The sequence below is a fragment of the Manacus vitellinus genome, unplaced genomic scaffold, assembly GCF_001715985.3.
Source record: "Manacus vitellinus isolate BGI_N305 unplaced genomic scaffold, ASM171598v3 scaffold_5_pilon, whole genome shotgun sequence".
Classification (NCBI taxonomy): Eukaryota; Metazoa; Chordata; class Aves; order Passeriformes; family Pipridae; genus Manacus; species Manacus vitellinus.
The window spans coordinates 31662063-31684587 of NW_021940682.1; the positions used below are offsets into that span (position 1 = coordinate 31662063).

Genomic DNA, 22525 nt, shown 5'->3' on the forward strand with positions numbered 1-22525 from the left:
CCTCTGCTGCATTTCAAGATGCTTTAAAAACATTGATGAATTCAGCCTTGCAGCGGCCATCTGTCTTTCTTCTGTAGCTTCAGACTCTCAGACTTTGCCATCCTTGGGGAAAAGATTATTACCTCTAAGGTATTTGTCATTCAGGAGGAAGCTAATGACTTCCATTTATGTCTGATGATTGCTTAGTGGCTCTGGATCTTTCGCACTGCTCAGGTTTTCCTCATCTCAGAGCTCAGTTTACAGCACTTGCCTATTTCGTAACTGATCGTGACTGTTAATTTATAAAAGATTCCTGTTCGGAAGCGGTGTTTGTTTCGTTGATTGGAGTTGGAAGGAGGTCTCAGAAACTGTGAAACTTATTTGACTGCTCCCTAGTAACAGAGGGATTTATCTCAAGACGTGGTAATTAAACTGGATGTTGAGGCTGCTTGGAAGAGGTTTTTTAAGGTAGAGGTCAAGTGACACCAGAATCAGAGGCATTGTGTGAGCTAGAGGAAGCGGGTGTTTTTTCAAGGCCACGTAGCCTGAGGCATTTGTGGAAATGGCTAATAACCACTCTGCTGAAAAGGAATGAGAAGTTTCCTGTCCTCATATTGTTAAGAGAAAAAAAGCTCTAAGTGAAAAAAGTTGGAAAAGCTAGTATGAAGAGATTTTAACACAAGCTAATTAGGGTTCACGTAGTGCTACTAACTGCAGAAGTCAAGACTTCCATGTACAGACTTTGAATTAGAAGTCATGCAGTCATTTGCATATTTTAAGAAACATGCTCCAAAACATCAGCCTGGGTTCTACAATGGCTCCATTCCTGTCCAAGATGCTCCTGTGACCTCCAGTGGGAAATTTATGTTTGGGATCATCCCTCCTCTTCCTTTGATTTGCAAAGGTTTTATCTAGTTCTTAGGAACAGGATGAAAAGTCACAAAATAAACCCAAAAGCAACTCTGAAAATACCAATTTTTGCTACAGCATATTTACATCAATTATATATTTCTTATGTAAACAGCAGGACCGCACAATAAATAGTGTTTTCTTACCACTTTCCAGCTCAGCGCCCGCATATGTATCTTTAAACACATAGCCTAGATTGCACTTAGTGAAGCAGCTTTCCAGAGACTATTTCCAAACCAACAGGTATCTGTATACTGTCAAAACCCCACTGATTCTAGTTAATTATTTAAGCAAATTGCCAGAAGAAAAGATATTTTTTAAGCACAGACATATCTCCATATCATTTTGTTAATAGTAGAATATTTTTTGAGAAAAGGTGTGAAGAAAGTGAAATTGTGTCTCTAGACAGCCACAAAATAGGCTCACCTTCTCACTCCCCTTCTGCTTACCCCTTTCTTTTATACTGTGCACTTGAAAATTTACTGGCTTTAATTCCAAAATGGTATTACATGGGGGATCACATCATCAAAATGAGTAAGCAAAATCTTCCTTTGCAGGAGAGATTTAGTAACCTCCAGCTCTCTACTCAACAGAACTGGCCCCTGCTCCATTCTAGATCATCCAAGACTGAAGGAAAGAATAATGTGAAGAAAAATGTTCCTGTATTTTGGCATTGTGTCTCCAGTCCAGTGCACATGAATGATCACAAATTGTGTCAGATCCTCGAGGACACAAAACTGAAGGGAATGATGTGGATTACCTAGTCCAGGTCCTTACAGTGAACTTGAATTGCTATAAAAAACACATATCTGATTTCATCCCAGGCAGAGGGAACTTTTCTTAATTTAAGTCCAACTGTCCAATGTAGTCATTGAACACTACAGCTTCAGGCAAAGATACCAAAGTCAAATCCAAAGGACTTGGTGTAATTGAACAATGACATGACAAAGGTTTCAGAGTCACAGTCTAGGCAGGTCAGCTTGATACTAGCATGGGCAGACTAGGCCTTGCTGAGCATTGCCTGGACCTTATAGTGCTGCTTCAATGTGCAAAGCTTGCTGAGATGGTTCTCCACAGCGCAGCATTGTGCAGTATTGGGGTACCTTAGCTACATGTGATGATCCTTTGCAGAGGGAAGAGTTTGGTGCATAATGCTTTACTGCTTGGCAACCTCAAGTAATAGTAGATTCTTTTCTTCAGCAAGACTTTGATTCTCTGTAGAAGCCTTCTAACTATGGGTTTTCTTTTCACTTTCTGTCTTCCTTGTGCTCTTAGATCCTCTAAGCAGAGTGTATTTGAAACCAAAAAATCCATCTGACTCCTTGAGTACCTACATAAATGCTAACTACATTAGGGTAAGTAAATGTACACTCTTCATGAACTTTTGAGTCAATATTTTATTGCCATGTGAGTAGCTGACTTTTCCAGGTGCCACTCACTTTATTCCTACCCATCATCATTCATAATTACAGGTCTGTCTACATAAGTGTGATAGAAATAGTTTCATGAGCCATTTGTAACAAAGATCACATAGCTATGAATGTACTAAAATGGTTGCAATAAAAAAAATTATCCAATAGTTTATAAAAAACATTAAGAAATACATGCATTACTATTTGTTTACTTTGCTATTTACTGTTTAATATTGTCTTACTGCCTTATAATAAAGAAAAGAGGGTTACCTTTTAACAGTAACAGATACCAATATTTTCAATATATCAATTGATAGATTGAACTGAAATCAACAGTTAAGTAATTAAATAAATACTGTAATAAGTTTGTGAAAAGGAGCATAAACAGATATGTTAAATATACATGTGCCCACAACACACACAGTTGTTCACATTTTACTCCCTATATTGGTCACATGACACAAAGTCTTCCCCAACAGGAACCCTGTTGGAAAGCATTATTTCTAAGTGTCAGCTATGTTATAGTCCTTGATCTCACACACACACAGAGCTTTCTTGAATTCATGACACCATGTATGCTAAATAGACTACTAAGAAACTACTTCAGTCATGTTTTAGGAGTGTAGTCCTCTTACCTGCAAAATTAAATGTTTTGATTAGAGTTATTATCCAGATCCTCAGCTGGAATAAATGTAATACTGCAGCAGAAATTTGGCCCCAGAACTCTACAGTGGTGTTGCTTATTTAAATAACAGTACATTAATATATACATACATCCTCCATACATCTCCCATGCCCCTTACCCTACCTCACTTTGCATCCTGGACTTTCAGCATTCTGTAAGAAGGCATCATCATCTAACTAAGCAGAGCAGTTCTCTTTGGAGAGCAGCTCTTCCATGAGCTGGTCACATTTTGAGTCCTCTGAGGTCTCCCTTTTCCCCATATCACCACTCTTCAGGCCCACTTATGGTGATTTCTCCTGCTGCAAACACCAGTTGAACTGCCAGCAACTGTAGAAAAAATACAACCCAGCAATGAAATGAAATTTCCCACCCATGTGTGAAAAATCATCAGGCTTGCTGGATCCTGACAGACCTGTCTTGGACAAAGTATGTTTGGGCAGGTTGGTGAGCAGAAGGACAGCTGAGGATCTATCCCATTGGTTCGTGCAATGAGTACCAGCTGCCAGGGAGAAAGGCACCCAAAAGGAAGACCCAAGGCTAGAGGCTCCCACACCATCTCCAGCTGTTCTCCATTCACTCGTTCCCTTCAGCATTACTGTTGGGATCCCTGTTATTGCACAAACTCATAACTTCTCCTTTTCACCCTGAAAATAAGAATTCATTGTCTTGTTTTTCCCATTTCTTCTTGGCTTTCCCTCTCCTCTACTTTCCCACTATTTGCCTGACCTTTCTTTGACCTCCTACACAGTTGTGTGTGTCTTGGGACTCCCTATACTGATATGTTGTCCCTCCTATAAAGTCTCGCATAAAGGCACTTCTCCCTTAGCAAAGATGCATAGCAGAGCCTGTGACTCCACAAGCATTCATGTATTTTAAATCTTTTTTTTCGGTCGTGAATCTTTGTAGAAACCAGTTTTATAGTTCTCGTTTTCTTTCCTGTATCTTGTTGACTATAAGCTATCTTGTAAACACTGCTGCAATATAAATCATAGGTTAAAGGGATAGATGATGGAAAGCCCCAACAACTTGGAGAATGGAGTAAGCCAAAAGAAACCAAGTAAGCAGGGAAATTTTAGAGGATTAATGTGTTCTCAAGACCATTTAAGTTCATCAAATCAGTAGTTTCCAGAGGAAAAACTGTTCTACTGAAAAATTTCTGATCTGCTCTACTGTTAGTCATAACTGCTTTCAGTTCAAATAACTTTTTTATTTCAGATTAATTTTTCTGCACTTTTAGAACATTCACCTGCAATATTGATTGACCACATGAATTTAAAGTAAATACTTTTTTGTTTGTTTCTAAACCAGGGATATGGAGGTAAAGAGAAAGCTTTCATTGCAACTCAGGGACCCATGATTAATACCGTGAATGATTTCTGGCAGATGGTTTGGCAAGAAGACAGCCCTGTCATTGTTATGATCACAAAGCTGAAAGAAAAAAATGAGGTATGACAACTATCCAAACTGAGAAATTATTCCTACGGCTGCATACTGTATAAAGGACCTTAGCAGATATGGAAGGAAGCTAGCAGCTCTTAAAGGGTCTGTTTATAGTCTATGGTGGGGTAACCAAATACACCAAGTGCAATCATGTAGACACCATAAGAGATGTATTAAAAAAACACAAAAAGGAATTCTGTTTTCTATATCTGTGCTGTTGGGTTTGTAAATTTCTAAGAAACACCTCATTTACCTGTTGGTCACTTCTGTACTTCTTTTTACTTTCTTGTATATAAAGACTAAATGGTTAATATTATGATTAGAGTTTTCCTGACATGGTGGAAGTTTGCACTTTGCTATAATGGCAAGTTTTTAATCCATTCCAAATGTTACAAATCTTCTGGACCATCCCAGAAATACAGTTTGGGCTCCCAGATGTCAACACTGTGGAGGAGCTTAGCCAGAATGGAAATACATGGCTCTTTACTTTAGTACCAATTAGAGGTGACAATTGCATTTTAATGGCTAATGGCCAACTAACTGCCTGGTATACGTTCTGTGGCTTTTGCATCCATTCTGAACTACATCTTCTATAACCTTAATTAATATTCAGGTAAATTTTTGTCAGGCTTTCCTTGTTTGTGACAGAGTCCATATTTCTGACTACCAAGCATTAGGAACAAAAATCACTCTCCCATGCAGAGGGCCAACACAAAACTCTGTTTTGGAAGACTGAATGTTAAAGGAGTGATTTACAGGGCTTGAGGACAAGAGCAAGATAGAAATAAAGGAGTTGGACTTTTTTCTTGAGTCCAAAATGCTAGACTTGGTAACAATTCCCAGCTCTAGGTAGGTGCCTCAATCAAGTCTCAGCACTTTACCAGGTAAGCACCAGGGCTGTGTTGACCCTGCTACACTCACACCCCTGCTCTTCAAACTCATGTGCATGTGAGGATAGAGCAACAGTGTTTATTCAAGCAAAGTTTCCAGTCTGAGTGATCAAGGGACCAAGAGTATAAGTGTGTTCCCAGAGCTCAAACTCACTGCCCCATTTAAATGTGGACTCAGTAGACATACTCTTCTCATACTCTTCAGTGCTGTTTGTCACTGTGAGTTTGGACTTCTAACACAAGCTTAAAATCCAGGGGATTTTAAGAAACTGTATGTAAAAAGTAGGTTGGTCCTGTAAAATGTCCCAGGATGTATTTCCAAACCAGGTGCCATTTTGCACTAGACTGTTCAAACAACTGTCCAGAAGTCTACATTTAAGATTAAACATGAAAGCATAGCAAACTTAGCCCAGCCTAATCAACCAAAAGAGTAAGTATTTCAGTGAGGAAATGCTGACTGTTTAAACACTCACATCTGACACTGTGTAAGAAGAATGACTTGAAAGAAGTGCCCAGTGGTTTTCATCATGTCAGGAAGCCCTGTGTTTACCTGAGTTACGCAGGCTCTAGGCACTGGTGTTTATCGGCATTGTTGTGCCTGGCAATGGTAATTTCCTCCTAATAGAAAGGGTGAGGAATCTCAAGGCGTTCCCAGGCTATATAGAGAGGCTGTGTTTGTGCAAGCTGTCCTGCCTTGTCTAGAAACATAAGGACTCTCCCACTGTTAGCAGGTTCCTCCTGAAATTTTTCTTGCTATTGAAAAGAGAACAGCTTAGTTATTGGGCATGCTCAGCATATTATCTTCACTGTTAAAATATTACTCTCTGTAGAGAAGGTAAGAACAGATGTTATTTAGCATGATAGCGCTTGATATTTTTTTCTTCTCCATGGTCTGCTTTATTTCCATTATTTTCAGGAAGGTAAATCTGCAGTATACACACAAACAAATACCTTCATATCTGAAAGCATATTCATCCACATCCACCCCTGAACAAATAAACCTCTATACCTGACTCTCGTGTAAAAACCATATTCCTCAGTTGGTAGAACACCAGTCAGCCTCCATTTGAGCTATAATGTACTGTAATGTATGAATTAATGTATAATGAAGAAGCTCTCAAATGAGAGACACATTAGAAACGTTAATCTCAACAATAAATTTATTTATTTTACATAAGTAAAATTTTTAGACATTAGTGTCCTAGTTCAATATATCGATGTAACAAATTTGCATTAGCAATGGGAATTGTGTGAAATGATGATGAATAAAGGTTTCTGTAGATTTACTTCCATATATCGGATGAAAAAATGGTTCAGATTTGCTGTGGTAACAGTTTTTGCAAGATGGATGAAAATATAATATGAATATAGAGTGCTGAGCAAAATATTAATTTCAGCTGTACAAAGAAAACATGCAGCATTAAATGATTGGATTTTCTTTCTTTTTCATTCTGAAGTCTGATTAAAAAAAGAGGATTGATTTGTAAGGAAGGATAATGCTGAAAGAACTATGGGTGCTCTGATATTTTAATCAGAATTTGTAAAACCTATCCTCAAAACTACACAATGTCTGAACAAAATGAAGATCTACCTGTGCAAGGAGAGTCCATAGCAAAGGAGCTGTAATTTTAGGGTTAATACTGGGAAAAACACATCTCTTCTAGCAATCTAGGTATCCCCCCTGCTCACTGAAGAGCAGTAGTCACCTTCAGAGTGTGATCCATCCCACTCTTGAGAGGATGAGGTAAATCACTAACTGAAGGCGACCATCTCTAATTCTGTAGTAATATTTTAAGACACAATCTTACAAAACTTTACTCCCAAGGCAAATATAATCTTCATATATTACTGAGTTTATTCAAGACAACTCAGCTGGTTTTTGTACTTATGCTATGTACTCCATAAATAATATGCATTTAGTCTGCCTTCAAAACTTACCAGCAACTTTACCTGTTAACCAGGAAACGTATTTTGGGAAGCATAAATAAAGAATACTGTGCAATTCTGCATTCTGCAAGTAGAAGGGACTAATACTGACAGATGCATGTTTATTCAACTCAGATAATGTAATTTTTTTTTAGCAGTCAGTAATTATCTAGGACGATCTTGTTAACTCACTGTTTAAAGCTCATATATTTCATGTAACACTTTGTCCCTCAGTTTGTCTATAGGCATACATAGCTGAGTAGATTTGGGAATTTGGAAATCCTACCTTCTACCTTTTACACATAAGCCTCTTTGAAAATTACTTATTAGTTGAGTATTGATACCATAGCTATATCTTAAGTTTTAAAAGAACTTAAAAAGATTTGGTCCTTACTTTGAGGATTTTAGTATATGAAGGCAAATCCTGCAATCCCTCTTGAAGTATACCTCTCCTGCTTGAGTTAGTATGACAGTAAATAGAGGGCAGGAGTGAAAAAGGATTCTGGCACTGAAGCTTTGTTGTTATTATTTGTTACTGTTGTGTGTTGTCCTGGTTATTAGGACATTTAATGTGTAAACTTGTAGGCATAGCTATATGGAAAAATACACAAGAAGCAGAGTTGAAGTAAAGCAACTGCACGTTTAAGAATTGTTAAACTAATTTTGTTCAGGGTCCACATCCAGGGAATGTAAAACAGGTAAATGTCGTGTCACATGAGAGAGCCTTCCTCCATCCAACAGAATTAGGGACCAGGATGCAATAGGAGCACTTCTGGCAGGTTAAAAATAGATTGTGGCAAATTGCAAGTGCCAGGCCCAAATCAAGGCAGGGCCAGATCCCACTCAGTTATGGAGATCCACTTCAGGAGTGGTCCCATGAAGCTTGGCACCCAGCAAGCATGGGATAGAGCATGCCAGGAAACAGGACAGGGAATGCAGGGAGCCTAAACCTGCAGCCCTGTTACAGAGGGAAGGACAAAGGCTGAAATCAATTAAAAGTCATGTGAGATACTGTTTCTTGTATAAACTTTATGGTTGTCAGAGAATTTTGGTTTATTTAAAAAAAAAAAGGTCAGGCACTAGTTCGGAAATAAGTAATCATTTATTACAACAAAGTTAACAACTTTGAAAGATGGCAGGAAGATGAAAACTTCCACATGAAAGTAAGAAGATTCCCAAGGGTACCTTGCTAGTTGGTTAGGATTTTTCCTTTTTTTTTTAAACTAAAGTATCTTTCAAGAAATCCTACTCATAACTGTTATTTGTTTGCTGACTACAGAGGGGATTGTACACTCAACCCCAACTCACAAAATATGTGACCTATTTACCTAGTTAGAAAGTGCTGTATAAATCAATATGCTGAAAGGGAAACTGCAGTTTGAAAGTAGAGCAAGGAACAGAATCAGGACCAGCAGAAAGAGCAAAGAAAGACTGTGTGAGTATAAGAACAGGTGAATTCTTCCTTTTTTTTTGATATCTACGATATGCAATGAGTTTTTACTGATTGTGGACATGAGGCTGAACACCAGACTTCTCATCCACTGTGTCTAACTTTTGAACAGGTTTAAAATATACCTACTGGAGACCTTTGCAATTTTCTTTTATGTTCAAGTGTCAACATGAGGCAGTTTACTTTTTTTGGACAATGGTCTTGAGATTTTGTAAATTATTTTCCTTATGTATGATAACTTTATCCCTCCCATCTCCATCTTTATCCCATTTTTGCAATGAACTTTCAAAAACATGTTAATTCCCCCAAATACCTATCTCCTTAGAAATGCCTGAACCAGTTTATCCAACCTGTGTTTTCAAGGCTATTTTGGAAAGCAGTAACAAACAGTATTTTTAAAAGATGCACAGCAACAGTGTTAAAAATAATCCATTGTATCTCACTAAATGTAGATGAACTGTTAAATGAAAGTTATTTTAATGAACAGCCACATTTCATTGTCCACCCAGCACAAGTTGCCAATTCCATTTCTGGGAAAGAGTCAAGAAAAACACTCTTCTGGAGTGCCTGAAGGCTTTGTAGTGAGCAGTCACTGCTCACATTTATCAAGAAGTCTCAGGAGTTTGCTCAACTATTGTTGATTGTCAGGGTACAATTGTGTATTTAGACTTTTCTTTTTCCCGTATTAGCACTGAAAACTACACTCCCAGGGAGGGGCACGAACTGCAGATCTGGCAGATGATAGTAGCTATACATGTCACATGGGTAGACTGTGGAACTTGTGAACATTCTTTTTCATTCCGATTTCTGAGTATTTTATTGCCATTCTTGATCTCTTCGGGGAGACAGCAAATTTAGGATGTTCGAGTAATTCTGCAAAAGACAGGATTTGAACGAAACCAGTCAGAATGGTCTCACACACCTTACACTATTAAGGTAATGAGCATCTATTTTTAGAAAAGTATTTATACAACAGAGGTGATTCAGTTCAATTTGCTATTGGGTTATCCAGTAGAGTAGTAGCTTAAATATTACACCTGGTGGTAAAGCCTTGCATTTCACTGATTGTTTTTCTGGATCATTTTTAGCAGGACTTACTGGGAGTTATGCTTTATGGAAATTAATTATATTAAAGGGATTGGTTAATTTTTATGCATAATGTAAGCTGCTGTCTACATGTATGCTAATTGCTTCAGCAACAGTTTGTGAGGAAGTACAGACAAGTTCTTTCTGGGATTCTTAGTGTTCTCTTAGTGTTTTGTTTGGTTTGTTTGTTTTTGTGGGTTTTTTTACCTGTGCATTGGATATTAAAACAGAATGTTTTCTTTAATTGTTGGAGTGTTTTTCTTATTTAATGAACAAGTCAGACTGGCCAGCATTATTTCAGAAAATGTTACTTTCAAATATCTTACACTCTTAAGGAAATAAACATCTATTTTTTAGAGAAGCATTTATACAACAGGGAGATATGTTTTCACATAGCCTATAGAGACACTCTAATTGAAATGAAGTTGCAGTTGACTTGAAGATAAGCAAACTATTTCAGGGGAAAAATAAAGTGGTTCATATTCTAAATACTATTTCTTCATCTTCTTTTTAGTAGAGGCTTGTCAGATACGTTGCTGAAATAGTTTAACACTACTGATTCATTAAGAATTCTGTATACAGTTTTGTGTAGCTCTAGCAAGATTGATGGATTTTCTTAGCATTCATTTCCAGAAAGTTCTATGGTAAACAACTCAGATTCTTCAAAATAGTTGAACATGCATATTGAATCCCATTGAATTCAGTAAGATCTAAGGGCACATTTACATGCTTTCTTGTATCAGGGCCCAAGAGAGTAAAGAGGATAAGAAGTCCTATGAGGAGAGGAAAAATCCTGAATCTCTTACTGAGAAGGAAATCCCATTTGGAAAGAGAAAACTTTATAAGTTTAATTTTATGAATTAAAGAATATTCTAGGAAGTTTGAATGTGGAAAATAATTCCTTTAACTGAACTTCATTGAGGTTTTAAGAATAAAAACAGCTGTTCAAAGTGTTCAGTGATAGAGATCTATATTTGAAAAACTCAAATCCTGAAAACCAGGCCCACATAATTAAGAACCCTGCAATATCTTATTTAGGAATACTTCAGACATGAATCATACTTCAGTTGAATTCATCAGAACTTTCCAGAAAAATACATTCTGTGTAAAAATTAGATATGAATGTGGCTCCAGGATCCAGTTTGTTGATGACATTGATGCTTGCTTTACAGAAATGTGTGCTTTATTGGCCAGAAAAAAGAGGAATCTATGGGAAGGTTGAAGTCCTTGTTAACAGTGTACAAGAATGCAAGAACTACACTGTCCGTCAGCTTACAATAAAGGTAACAATCTGCATCTGAGAGACATCATTCATAACGCTTTATTTTTTTTAATGTTAAATGATGTTAAAATGTTGGTTTGTTTAAAGAGCATACATTTTTGCAGGAGGAGTAACTGAGCTATGAAGCTCACAGCTGCAAGGTATTGTTGGGACCAAAGTACTGGAATACTTACGATATTTCCACTTTGTATCTCTCTGGCAATAAAAAAGGCTTCAAAAAGAGTGCAAGTTTCACTCTCATAAATTACATTTGTTTTGGGGCCCTTTTAGCATTGCCAAGGCAATGTAAAGGGATTTTAGTTAATGAAAGAACTAGTATCTAAAAAAGATACGCTGCTGATGTTGTGTCCTGAGTGCATCTACAACCCATTTGAGAAGCTAAAAATACAAATAGTATATAAGGAAATCTTCATGCTTTCATGATTCTGACTAAACACTAATTGTGCAAAATAAGGTAGATGCTCCTATTCTGGGTTACTCTCCATATTACACTTACCTGCTATCAAACTGATCTGCTGCTCCTGACATAGCATTACAATAAGTAATGGATTGGGAAAATTTATTTGGTGTTGCAGCCCCAGCACTGAGAAGTGAGCAGAAGTCATATTGTCCAATACAAATTGCCCAAGCCCCTTTGCTTGTTGAAGGAAGTGGTAGCAGCCTCTGTTGGAGAGAATAACTGGACACACTGGGATGTCTGATTAATCTAGAAGGGCAGTTCTTCTGCATCTTTATCTTAAGTACTCTTAATTTTAATATCAGACCCTTAAGATAATGACCTTAAAAGGTAGAAATATATAATAATTTAGAAATTCAGAAGCTTAGATCAAGCTATTCTCTCTAGGTATTATTGCTGATATAACACAGTCCTCCAAATATTCCCAGTTGAAAATACAGTCATGAAGTCACTAGTCAGATGGACAAAGCAGAACTTACACAACTGTTAAAAAACAAGTTTTGAGGTGCACAAAGCCTTCCCACAATTGGGTGCCTGGAAGCATATCTGTTCCCTGCAATTGCATCCTCCAAGTCTAACAAAAAAAAATTGTTAAATCCATCTTAACATTTTTACTGTCTTTTTACCATAACGTTGAAAGAAATAGAAGGAATTATTCACTACCAATGTTCCTATACAATCTTCATGTTATTTTCAGCAAGGGAGTCAGTCCCAGAGTGTGAAACACTACTGGTACACATCCTGGCCGGACCACAAAACCCCTGACAGCGCTCAGCCTCTGCTGCAGCTCATGCTGGATGTAGAAGAGGACAGGGTGGAATCACCGGGCCGAGGGCCTGTCATCGTTCACTGCAGGTAATTAACTGCCCAAAGCAAGGCCACAGCAAATCACATCAAACAGTCCTCCTAAGCAAAGAATGTATTTGGGGAAGAGCAAAATTCGCAGTTCCTCCTCATGCTAATTGACTTTTTCAGTTCATATCTGAGGATTTGAGTCTTGGAGAGAATTCCCCTGTTGCTAGCAAATTGCTTCTGAACTGTTCCCTGTTTCTGCTACTGAACTCTGCTTTTGAAAGACCAGCTGGAAAAATTATTTTCCTTTTGTTTCTTATTTAGGATTTGCTTACTTTTTTGTGGTGTTGCATGATTACATACCTAATTCAGATGCAGTGCCCTGTGACAGGTTGGCTAAAATATTGCAAAGCAAGTCAATTTTAAAGAGCAAACATCACGTACAAATTTGGAGACCAAAACACATCAGTACTACAATTTGAGAACATTTTCACAAAGGTAATTGGTTGGATATTCAAAGGCAAAATGTTATTCAGTACTCAAGAGCAGAGTGTAACTCACACAAATTGTAATGCACCAGAGAATGTCCTTCTAATAATTCTAATTTAATTCTATTTTATTGCTTTATATTGATTCATTGCCCCATGTTGCAATTTAAGTAGTAGGAAGTAGCACTGGATTTGTTATACTGGTGGAAAGAAGTAGAGGAAGCAAAATAGAAAGTAAAAATAAAATCAGTGTTTCCTTACTTGCTTTGTCTCCTAACTGTGATGATACATCTCTTACAGTTGGGATAGTACCTTTTTTTCCTAAAAGTACATTAGAGCAGAACTAGTTAGCAGAACTAATCTTGAAGAATTTCTTTTCAACTCCATATTTAGGAGATTTAGAGAAATGAAAGCCAGATTTGAACCACCCATCATTTTGAAATTTTCAAAGCTAGAATGTGATGAATAAGCAGCTTTTCCAAATTTTATGTAGCTGTTTTTATCAGGAATTGTAGTTTCCCTGAACAACGCACAAGTCCATGGATGGCTACTGAAAGTCCCATTTTTCTAGTAAGGATCTTCAGTAATGAAGGTCTTCAGGAGAATGGCATGTGTGATATGACAGTAACGTCTGTAATCATGACCAGGAATTTATTAATGATTAAATACAGATATCATCTCAGTTGTGATTAAAATTCATAGTTCTTCAGTGACATCTCAGCAATATATATATATTCACTACACTATGATCTACAAAACTCAGTCACACTCCATTTTCTAGTCAGTGTGACTCTAGTCACACTCCATTTCCTATCTGAGTGAGAGGGCTATGAAGATCTGGACGCCAACTCCGTGTTTTAACTATTTTCCTCACATTTTCATGCCATTCAGCATGACAGCGATGAGCTGCACTAAGTTCCACATTACTTAAGCAAGAAACAGAGTAGGGCAGAGATTCTCAAAAGTGTTGAAGGCTCAGGGATAAAAATAATGCCAAAATGCCTGTTTCCCAGCAGGCATCAAGAAAACCTGGAGAGCTACAGCACCAAATCCTTCTGCCTCCTGCAGAATCAATCACATGAGAGAGAGTTAACTTCATCAGCACGGGTCTAGGTCCTTTTTGCCTTCATGGTTAGAGATATGGTTAGTGGAACTCCTGTATACTTTGAGGGCTTTAAACATAAAGCCACACTGACTTTTGCCTTTAGGTGTGCTTTTCCACCATAATGATGTGCATATCTCCATCATTTGCTTGGACTGGGCCAGAGAATACTTGGACTTTGTGGTGCTAATGAAGATTGTTTTTCTTACCATACACTTGTATGCAAACTGGAAAAATGTCTCACAATTACCCACAACTGGATTGCTGGAACAGTGCACACTTTCATTTCAGTCAAAGTGAGCTGAGAAGCCAGCCTTGCTGGTCATGCACCCAGGAACTGTGGGTTCTAGAAATTCCATGTTTCATATTTTTAGTGTTTTCATATCTATTTAGTGTTTTGCACTTAACTCCTTGATCTGTGAATTCCATTCCCCTATCAAATATGCCTTCTTTTCAGTGCTGGTATAGGCAGAACTGGATGTTTTATTGCCACGGCCATTGGTTGTCAGCAGTTGAAGGAAGAGGGAGTTGTAGATGCATTGAGCATTGTCTGCCAGCTACGAGTGGATCGGTGAGTTCCAGAAGAACCATAAATCAGTGATCATTCTGAAATGATTCTGAAATCATCACTGAAACGATTTAGTAATGATCAGTAATGATTCAGTAATGATTCTGAAAACCTTTTCACAGTTGGATGTTGCTTTGCATTCTGCTGTATGCATGATCTCACTAAGACACAAGAGATGTGGGGCAGTCTGGAAATAAAGGATTATCTTCAAGCCTGGGTTGACAGGGACATCCAGGCTCACTCAGTGTGTAGTTTCATTGAGCACTGGAGAAAGGCAAATCTGGTGCTGTTGCTATTCCCTCAGCTGTGCTGGGAGTCCTTTTGAATTGAGCTGGCAGATTTCCTCAGCCTAAGAAAATAGCAAGGCATTTGTTGCACAGTTTTCTTAAGTCAGTTCAATTCCCTGACTGAATTCACAGCTTGGGAGCAGGAACAGTGTAAGGCACCATTGTTGCAGAGTGCTTTGTTTTGTGAAACCATGGCTGAAGAGAGATTTGTGTTGGAAAGGAGGATGTGGGTATTGTGCACAATGGAAACTGTTGGTTTGGTTGTATGTTTCTTTCTTATTCTGCCTAGGGAAACACGTTTTTTTATAAAGTAAATAAACAGGATTGAACTAAGAACAGAGAAGTCTCCTCTCCTACTCACCTTGCAAGTATCTTAACTGCTCCTGACATGCATTTCTTCTTTAAATGGAAAAAATCCACATGAGTGCAAATGCTGAAAAAGAGCTTAGGTCAAAGGGGCAATACAGAATTTTTGTGTTCTGAAGAGCCTTGAAAGGTACTGGAACCATGAATTGCAGAAGGACTGGAATCCATATAGTTGAATGTGTTTATGGATCACCTCCTCTGCCTTCCCCTCTCATGCGACTTCATCGTACTAGAGATTGTAATGCGATCTTTACAGGGCAACATGAGCCACTTGGAGTGTACAATTCTCCAAGGGAAGTTACTGACCTAAAAATCAGAAAGCAACAAAATGAGATGGAAATGGTGAGGGAAAAATGCTTAGTCTGTTTTAAATTATCAACTCCAAATTTCCAACACTCTTTTCTGATTATCTGTTCACCTTATTGAAAAAGGTTTGTAGTGTTCTCCTCTGGTTTAGTGTTTCTATTATGAGATAAGCTTTTTCTTATTGCTTTTACACTCCATTGTAGAGAAGTGGAAGCAAACTCTGGTTTCAGCTGCATCATTTTAATGTCATTATTTCAGACATAAAAAAATAAGCCAAATTTTCAGCATTATAACTGACAACACAATTTCACTGAGTGGATCTGACTAAAGAACTTCCTTATACATATTAGTATCCTAGATAAACTTAGAAAGAGAATGGAAATCTGACCCAAATATAACATTCATAACAGCAATCTCCGTGACACAAAGCTTGTTATAAAGCATTGGATTTTTGCAGATTTCTGTAATTTTTCAAGTTTCAGATTATATAAATAGACTCCAGAGATCTTGCTTAAAATGCTTTATATTCTCAAGCATTACCTGAGACGAAGAGTATGTCCCTATTGTAATTTTTAAAGACATTTTTCTGGGTAAAACTCAGTAATCAAAACCTCTTTTTTCTTTTTTTTTTCCAATTGACCATATTGCAGAATGAATCTCACTCACGTGGCAGTCAGTTTATAGCAAGGATTACTAAGGCAAAGCTTAGTGGCCCCTAAACACTACAGTAGCCACTGCCAGCCCTAGCAGACTGCAGGTCCATAAAGTGACCAGATATCACTGTTGCATGGACAAAGCTCCATGGGACCAACCTCCCCTGATGTTCCAGTCCTGACATGGTGGTTATTGGCAGGCAGTGTATGAGACAGAGTGTTTACATCTGTCATGAAGCTGGCAAATGAACTAAAGCCCTCTAGACTTGGCTGCAAGAGCTGGCTGTGGCCATCCATAGCTGTGTTACACTTTACGTACCAGCATGACCAACATAAGCAATGGAGTAGAGCAGGAGCAGTGCTGAGGTTGTCTTCCTCATTATGCTGGTGAGCAGCTAAGCTCCAATTTATTCTTTGTGCGTCAGACTGCCCTCATAAAAAAGAAAAAAAAGAAAGTTCAGCAGAAAAGGGTGGTTTTATCTGACCACCTGGGATCCAGAAACCTGGCTAAGAGGTACACTGACTATTTCATCCATGATATCTGACCCCGACTAGGTTCCTGGACAGGCTGGCTCGTGCTCGGAGCTTCACCATCCAAATTCAGGTTACTGATGTAATGAGCATACTCAGGCATATCCACTTGTGTGATCTTTTTATCACATGGTTCCATGCCCACATTTCTACCAAAGAGAACCAAGCAATAGGAGAAAGAGCTGTGCTTGCGGGACTCACAGTGATGCTGTAGTGACTTACCAAAACATTTCTATTGCCAGGATATTCAGTAAAAACCAAACAGGCATCCAGACAAATCGCATATGGTGGCAAAAAAGTTATGTTGCAAAATAGTTTAATTAATTACCCTCCCTGGAAACAAAGTTTTAAATAAGGCTCCAATAGGGAATGAGACAGGACAGAGCTGTTCCTAGGTAAGTATGTCCAGGTACCACTTTCTTCTTAGCTGTTCAGTGTAAGTTAAGGGATGAACAAATCTGACAGTAATGGTCAGTGCTGAGCTAACATGAGGAAATGGAACACCCACTCAAAATCTTGACCCAGGATGGAAATACGACCATGCTCTATGTGAATTTATAGAAAGACAAACCCACAGGTCTGCTCGGCTTGCTTTTTTTCCCAGTTCATTTTTTATGTTTCGCAACAGAAACAGGAAATGTTTGATGTGAGGCATCTTTAAGACTTACTGTGACATCGAGAAACTTTGCACATTCTTAACCTTAAAGGCACATTCTTGGAATGACATCCGATAACTTTGTTCTTGGCTCCTCAGACAGGATGAAAAGAGTTTCCAGTGTGCGTCAATTCATTGTTGAAGTGCTTTGACCAATCGCTTCAGGTTAAAAAAAAATAATCCCAAACCCTATATCACATTCATTCTGGAGCAGACTGCATCCAGCTGCACTAGCAGCAAACCAGAGGGCACGGTAAAGGACCCTTTATGAACCCATTGCTACCCAAGCAAAGCTGGTCCTGGTCCCCAAGCCCTCAGGATACCAGAGACTGTTTCTTTTGAGCACCATCCCAAATAGTCCCCAAGAAACTGAAAGCCCAACAGCTCACAGAGGAACTGGCAGTGCAGGTTGGCAAAAGGATGAAGGCTGCACACCCAGAGGTGCTGTAGCTGTTGGTATATCCCTTCTGGGCACTAGGGACATGGGAGAGGAAACCTCCCTCCTTGAGCAGATTTCCTCCTGAAGTTCTCTTCCACACAGCTATTTGCACAAACTGATGTCTGGGGCTCACAGATAATTCCCTGCTATTAGATGTGAGCCTTGCACAAGAACAAAGGAGAGAAGAACCTGGGGATAGTGGTAGATGAAAAATTGGACATGAGCTGGCAATGTGCACTTCCAGCCCAGAAATTCAGCTCTGGGGTCCCTAGGACAAAAAAAGGCATGGAACTGCTAGAGTGGATCCAGAGAAGGGCCATGAAAATGGTCAGAGGGATAGAACACCTCTCCTATGAAGGAAATCTGAGAGAGATGGGGCTGTTCAGCCTGGAGAAGAACAGGATCCAGGGACATATTTTTGCGGCCTTTCAGTATGAAAGGGGGCTTATAAGAAAGACAAAGAAAGCCTTTTTACCATGGTCTGTAGTGATAGGATGACTGGTAAAGGTTTTAAACTAAAAGAGAGTAAATTTACATTGGGTATTAGGAAGAAATTCTTTACTGTGAGGGTGCCCAGAGAAGTTGTGGTTAGCATTCAAAGCTGGGTTGGATGGGCCTCTGAGCAACCTTCTGACTTAGTGGAAGGTGTCCCTGCCCATGGCTGGGGGTTTGGAACTAGGTGGTCTTTAAGGTCCCTTCCAACCCAAACAATTCTGTGATGCTATGGTTCTATGAATCCCATGTATAACAGCACTGACAAGGCTAAGTTGTCTGAACCTCTATATAAGACTCAAGTGTCCTTAAGCTGACAGAGGTGTGCATTGGTTTGCCTATACAAGGTTCAGAAGCATGATAACATTTCGGTTATGCTTGCTAACACAGAGCAAATGGGGTAGTGCTGGGCTCAGCCCAAGCCAGTCTTATACATGCCTTCTTGTCATGTACTTCAACAGAAGTAAGGAAGATGAAGGAGCAAGGATCACCACCTCAAACAGCCTAGTACAGTCAAACTTGTTTTAGCCTGCCCTTCCTGCTGAGTCCTTCTGCCTGGATATGTTTCCTTCCTCCACCCATTCCACACAGCTGATCTAACCTGGGAAGTGCCCTCCCTTAGAGAACATATTGCGGGAACATCAATGGGGGAGACAGAGAGGGAAGCTGGCTGGAAAGGGGTTGTGTGGGCAGAGCAGGATGCAGCAGTGATGAGAAAGAAAGGAGACTAGGCAGCACAGAGGACCAGAGCAAAGCCCTCCCATCACCTTTCAGTCTCTGGCTGGATCTCTGGGTAGGGGACAAGCAAAGAGGCAAGCAGCTGAAGGCAACAGGCAGCCAAGAGTTATGAATCTGTGTCTTTGTTGGCAAAGCTAAAAGTCTGCTGCATTTTTACAGAATCACAGAATATGCCAAGTTGGAAGGGACCCACAAGGATCGAGTCCAATCCCTAGCCCTGCACAGGACCATCCTGAAGAGTCACACCATGTGCCTGAGAGCATCATCCAAAGGCTTCTTGAACTCTGTCAGGCTTTGTGCTGTGACTACTTCACTGGGGAGCCTGTTCCAGTGCCCAACCTGAGTGAAGAACCTCTTTCTAACATCCAACCTAAACTTCCCTTGACACCACTTCAGGCCATTGCCCCAGATCCTGTCACTGGTCACCACAGAGAAGAGATCAGTGGCTGCCTCTCCTCTTCCCCTCACAAGGAAGTGGTAGACTGCAATGAGGTCTCCCCTCAGTCTCCTCTTCTCCAGGCTGAACAGACCAAGTGACCTCAGCTGCTCCTCATGTGGCTTCCCATATTTTGTGCCAGATGAAACCACTGAAGGGCCTGTGATTTTGTTCCTAGGAATAGCATATCATAATAGACATGCAGTTCACTAAAAGATGTTCGACATTTGCCTGAGCTCATTGGGGGAACACAGACAGCTGGTCATTTGCTTAAAAAAGTAGATATTATTTTAATTATGATTTGCCTGCCACAGCCATTTACCCAGTAGCACTGAGGAAAATAAAAGGACGCTTTGTTGTAGATAAAGTTCTCTAATACTAAAGGACGATACTTTTTGAGGCAGTTTTACCATTTTTCAAGTAGCTTGGTATATCAGTACTGTATTTGTTGCTAGAGAGCTCATGGGAGTCTGTCCTTGTAAGATATCTGGCTTCAACAGTGCTCTGGATCCAAATATCTCACAAATTTGAATATTTCAATGAAGATATAATTGAAACCAAACGCGATACATATCTTAATGTCTTCCTTCCCGCTAAGGCCATTTAATCTTTCATCATCACAAAGGCAGCTCATTGCTCCAGGGTACACTGAGGATGAACCGGGGGCTTGTTCTAGAAGCAGAGTAGGTAGCTTTGAATACCCTGGCAGGTGAGATAACACAAGTGGAATTAAGTAAACTTGAGGCTATACTCCGTGAGAAGGGAGACCTGGAATATCTCAGTACTGACAGAAAGAGGCTCAGTTTAATTTCAGAGTTAAATGGTACCACTTATAGTAAATATCACACCTACCTCCAGTATGACATCCCCTTCCTACCACACTGCAACTGGCACTGACATATGGGACTTGATCCTCATACTTAGACCTGAAAAAGGATTGTTATCAGGTGAATGTATAAAATGTAGGCATTTAATCCAAGCTGGCTGTAACTAGTCCTTTTTATGGTCAAGTTAAACTCTTTTGTATTGTTGGTGGTGAAATGATTCACTGCTGCAAAGTGTCTTAGGCTGCTGTTCGGACAGGATGCATCGTAGGCGTTAGAAAGAGGACAGGAAGCGCTGTTCTCTGCACAGACGATCTGCAGGTCACCAAAGGTTACATTTTTAGTAAAGGACAAAAATGAAAGGCCAGATTCTGACTATTTCCTTGCTCCATCAGTGGTAATGCTGCATCCATGTATCTGGCCTTCCTTGCCCAACTGATTGAGAAAAATTCTCTTTGAATGTATTGAATTTGAAATGTATGTTTTATAATGTAGGTACCAGATGTTTTCTTCTCTAGTTCTTACTCTGATGGAACTAGGAACTCTTCTTGCTGGGCATGTGCTGGATGGTGTAAGTTATGATGAAAGTACTTCTGCTTAGCCAAATCTCCCACTTACTTGAGCAAACTCTAAGCCAAAAATTGACAAAAGGGCTTGTATTATCTGGTGGTCATGGGGCTGTCAGAGGCTGGAAGTTGTTGCATTCTTAACAATAAGATTTCAGCCCAGTGTGTTTCCTTTCCAGGGGTGGAATGGTTCAGACCAGTGAGCAGTATGAATTTGTGCACCATGCACTGAGTCTGTATGAAAGCAGACTTTCTGCAGAAGCTGTCCAGTGAAGCCAAGGAGTGTAAAACTGAATGTCAGTCTCTTGAGGTAATTTGTTTCATTACCTAGCAGCAGCTTCTTCAAGGAGTTTACTGCAGTGGGAAAGACAGCTTTGAGGCCAACTTCTGAAAGGATTGTGGACGGTTTGGCAAAAGTATGGAGATTGCTGGACCCTTACTATATATGAATGTATTGTGAGCTTCCCAAAAATGATTTATAAAGAAGGTTCTGTCCTGAAAGTACACACGGATTTTGTGTATGTATCTAAAGGTGGGTTTAATTCTGTAATGCTGATATCTGCCATATGGAATGTATGTATGTGCTACTGCTGCCGTCAGATGGACATTGGGACTTCTACAGAAGATACGTTTAACAAGTGTATAAATGCTTTGACGTTTGCAAACTGTCTTGTGAATGGACTGTCAACTGTAATGTAAAGTGCTATTACTGATTATGTGGTGAGCTTGTTTCTTGGCCACATAATATTCTTGCTGCTAAAATCGCAAGTGTTCAATTATGGATTTTAAAAAAGATGAGATAATAAAAAAAGAATTAAACATCTTGTTTTTGAAAATATTCAAAAACAGTTAATAATTTGTATGGAAATATATGTTCTTCATACTGTTAACTATTAAATGTGTATTTACTGTGGGTCTTACAGAGCACAATGTTTGTTCTTCAGTGTGTTTGTATTTACCTTATACTGTTGATTGTCTTAGAACATGCTTCTGCTACAGACCTGAATCCAGTGTATTTGTAAATTGTGTAAGTCATTCTGCTTTTAAAACAAACTTTGTAGGATATATTAAATGGTAAGGATTTTAAATATTTGTATGTCTTTTATTAATATGGAAATTTTAGCATATGTTGTTTATCTGCTCTATCTCTTTCAGTAAGAGATAGTGATATGGACTTTAGTGATATGGACTGTTCCATGACAGGTTATACAAGAAAGAAAATGCTGCTATGACTGTTTCCTTTACTGTTCAGTATGAGTTTGTTTTTAAGAGATATGCAAAGTTGGCATTATGACTTACAGCACTGGGAGGTCTGTTTACAGGGTATATTGAGTTTTTAATGCAGTGATGTTGACTTTGCTTCATACTGCTAATAAATTAAACTTGATATAAAATATTAACTGAAGTCTCTATTCTTGCCTAGAGTAGTTAATGCCCCACACACTCTTGTACCCCCATAAACAGGTTCAAACCAGTACAATTTGGTTAGCCTCCACTATGGCTTCATACCACTTGGGAACCAATCCAGAGGACACATGCAATAGCAATATCCCACTGACATGGAGCAAGGTGCACCACCTGATGGGAAGGCAAACCCACCATCATTTGATTCCTCATGGGGAGTTTCTGTAAGACCTGATACAGATACCAGAAGTTTGCCTCCTCCTCTTCCCCTTCTCCCCCACCCTCCACTTGGCTTTTAGAACTTGTGGAGTTAGAAGTATCAATAATGAGATTTTGCTTGATTGTGTATAGTTGCAAAAAAT

At 39.1% G+C, this 22525-nt stretch overlaps 1 protein-coding gene across 2 annotated transcripts in view; it reads left to right on the forward strand.

Annotated features, from left to right (window-relative positions):
- Nucleotides 1–22153, forward strand: part of PTPRR (protein tyrosine phosphatase receptor type R) — a 136155-nt gene extending 114002 nt beyond the window's left edge. For both annotated transcript variants that reach the window (XM_029963635.1, XM_018080836.1), the window contains exons 8-13: nt 2164–2243; nt 4294–4431; nt 10950–11060; nt 12214–12371; nt 14356–14469; nt 20939–22153. In XM_029963635.1, the coding sequence (XP_029819495.1) occupies nt 2164–2243; nt 4294–4431; nt 10950–11060; nt 12214–12371; nt 14356–14469; nt 20939–21032 (695 nt within the window). In that variant the 3' untranslated portion in view covers nt 21033–22153. The remainder of the gene's footprint in view (nt 1–2163; nt 2244–4293; nt 4432–10949; nt 11061–12213; nt 12372–14355; nt 14470–20938) is intronic.
- The last annotated feature ends 372 nt before the right edge of the window (nt 22154–22525 follow it).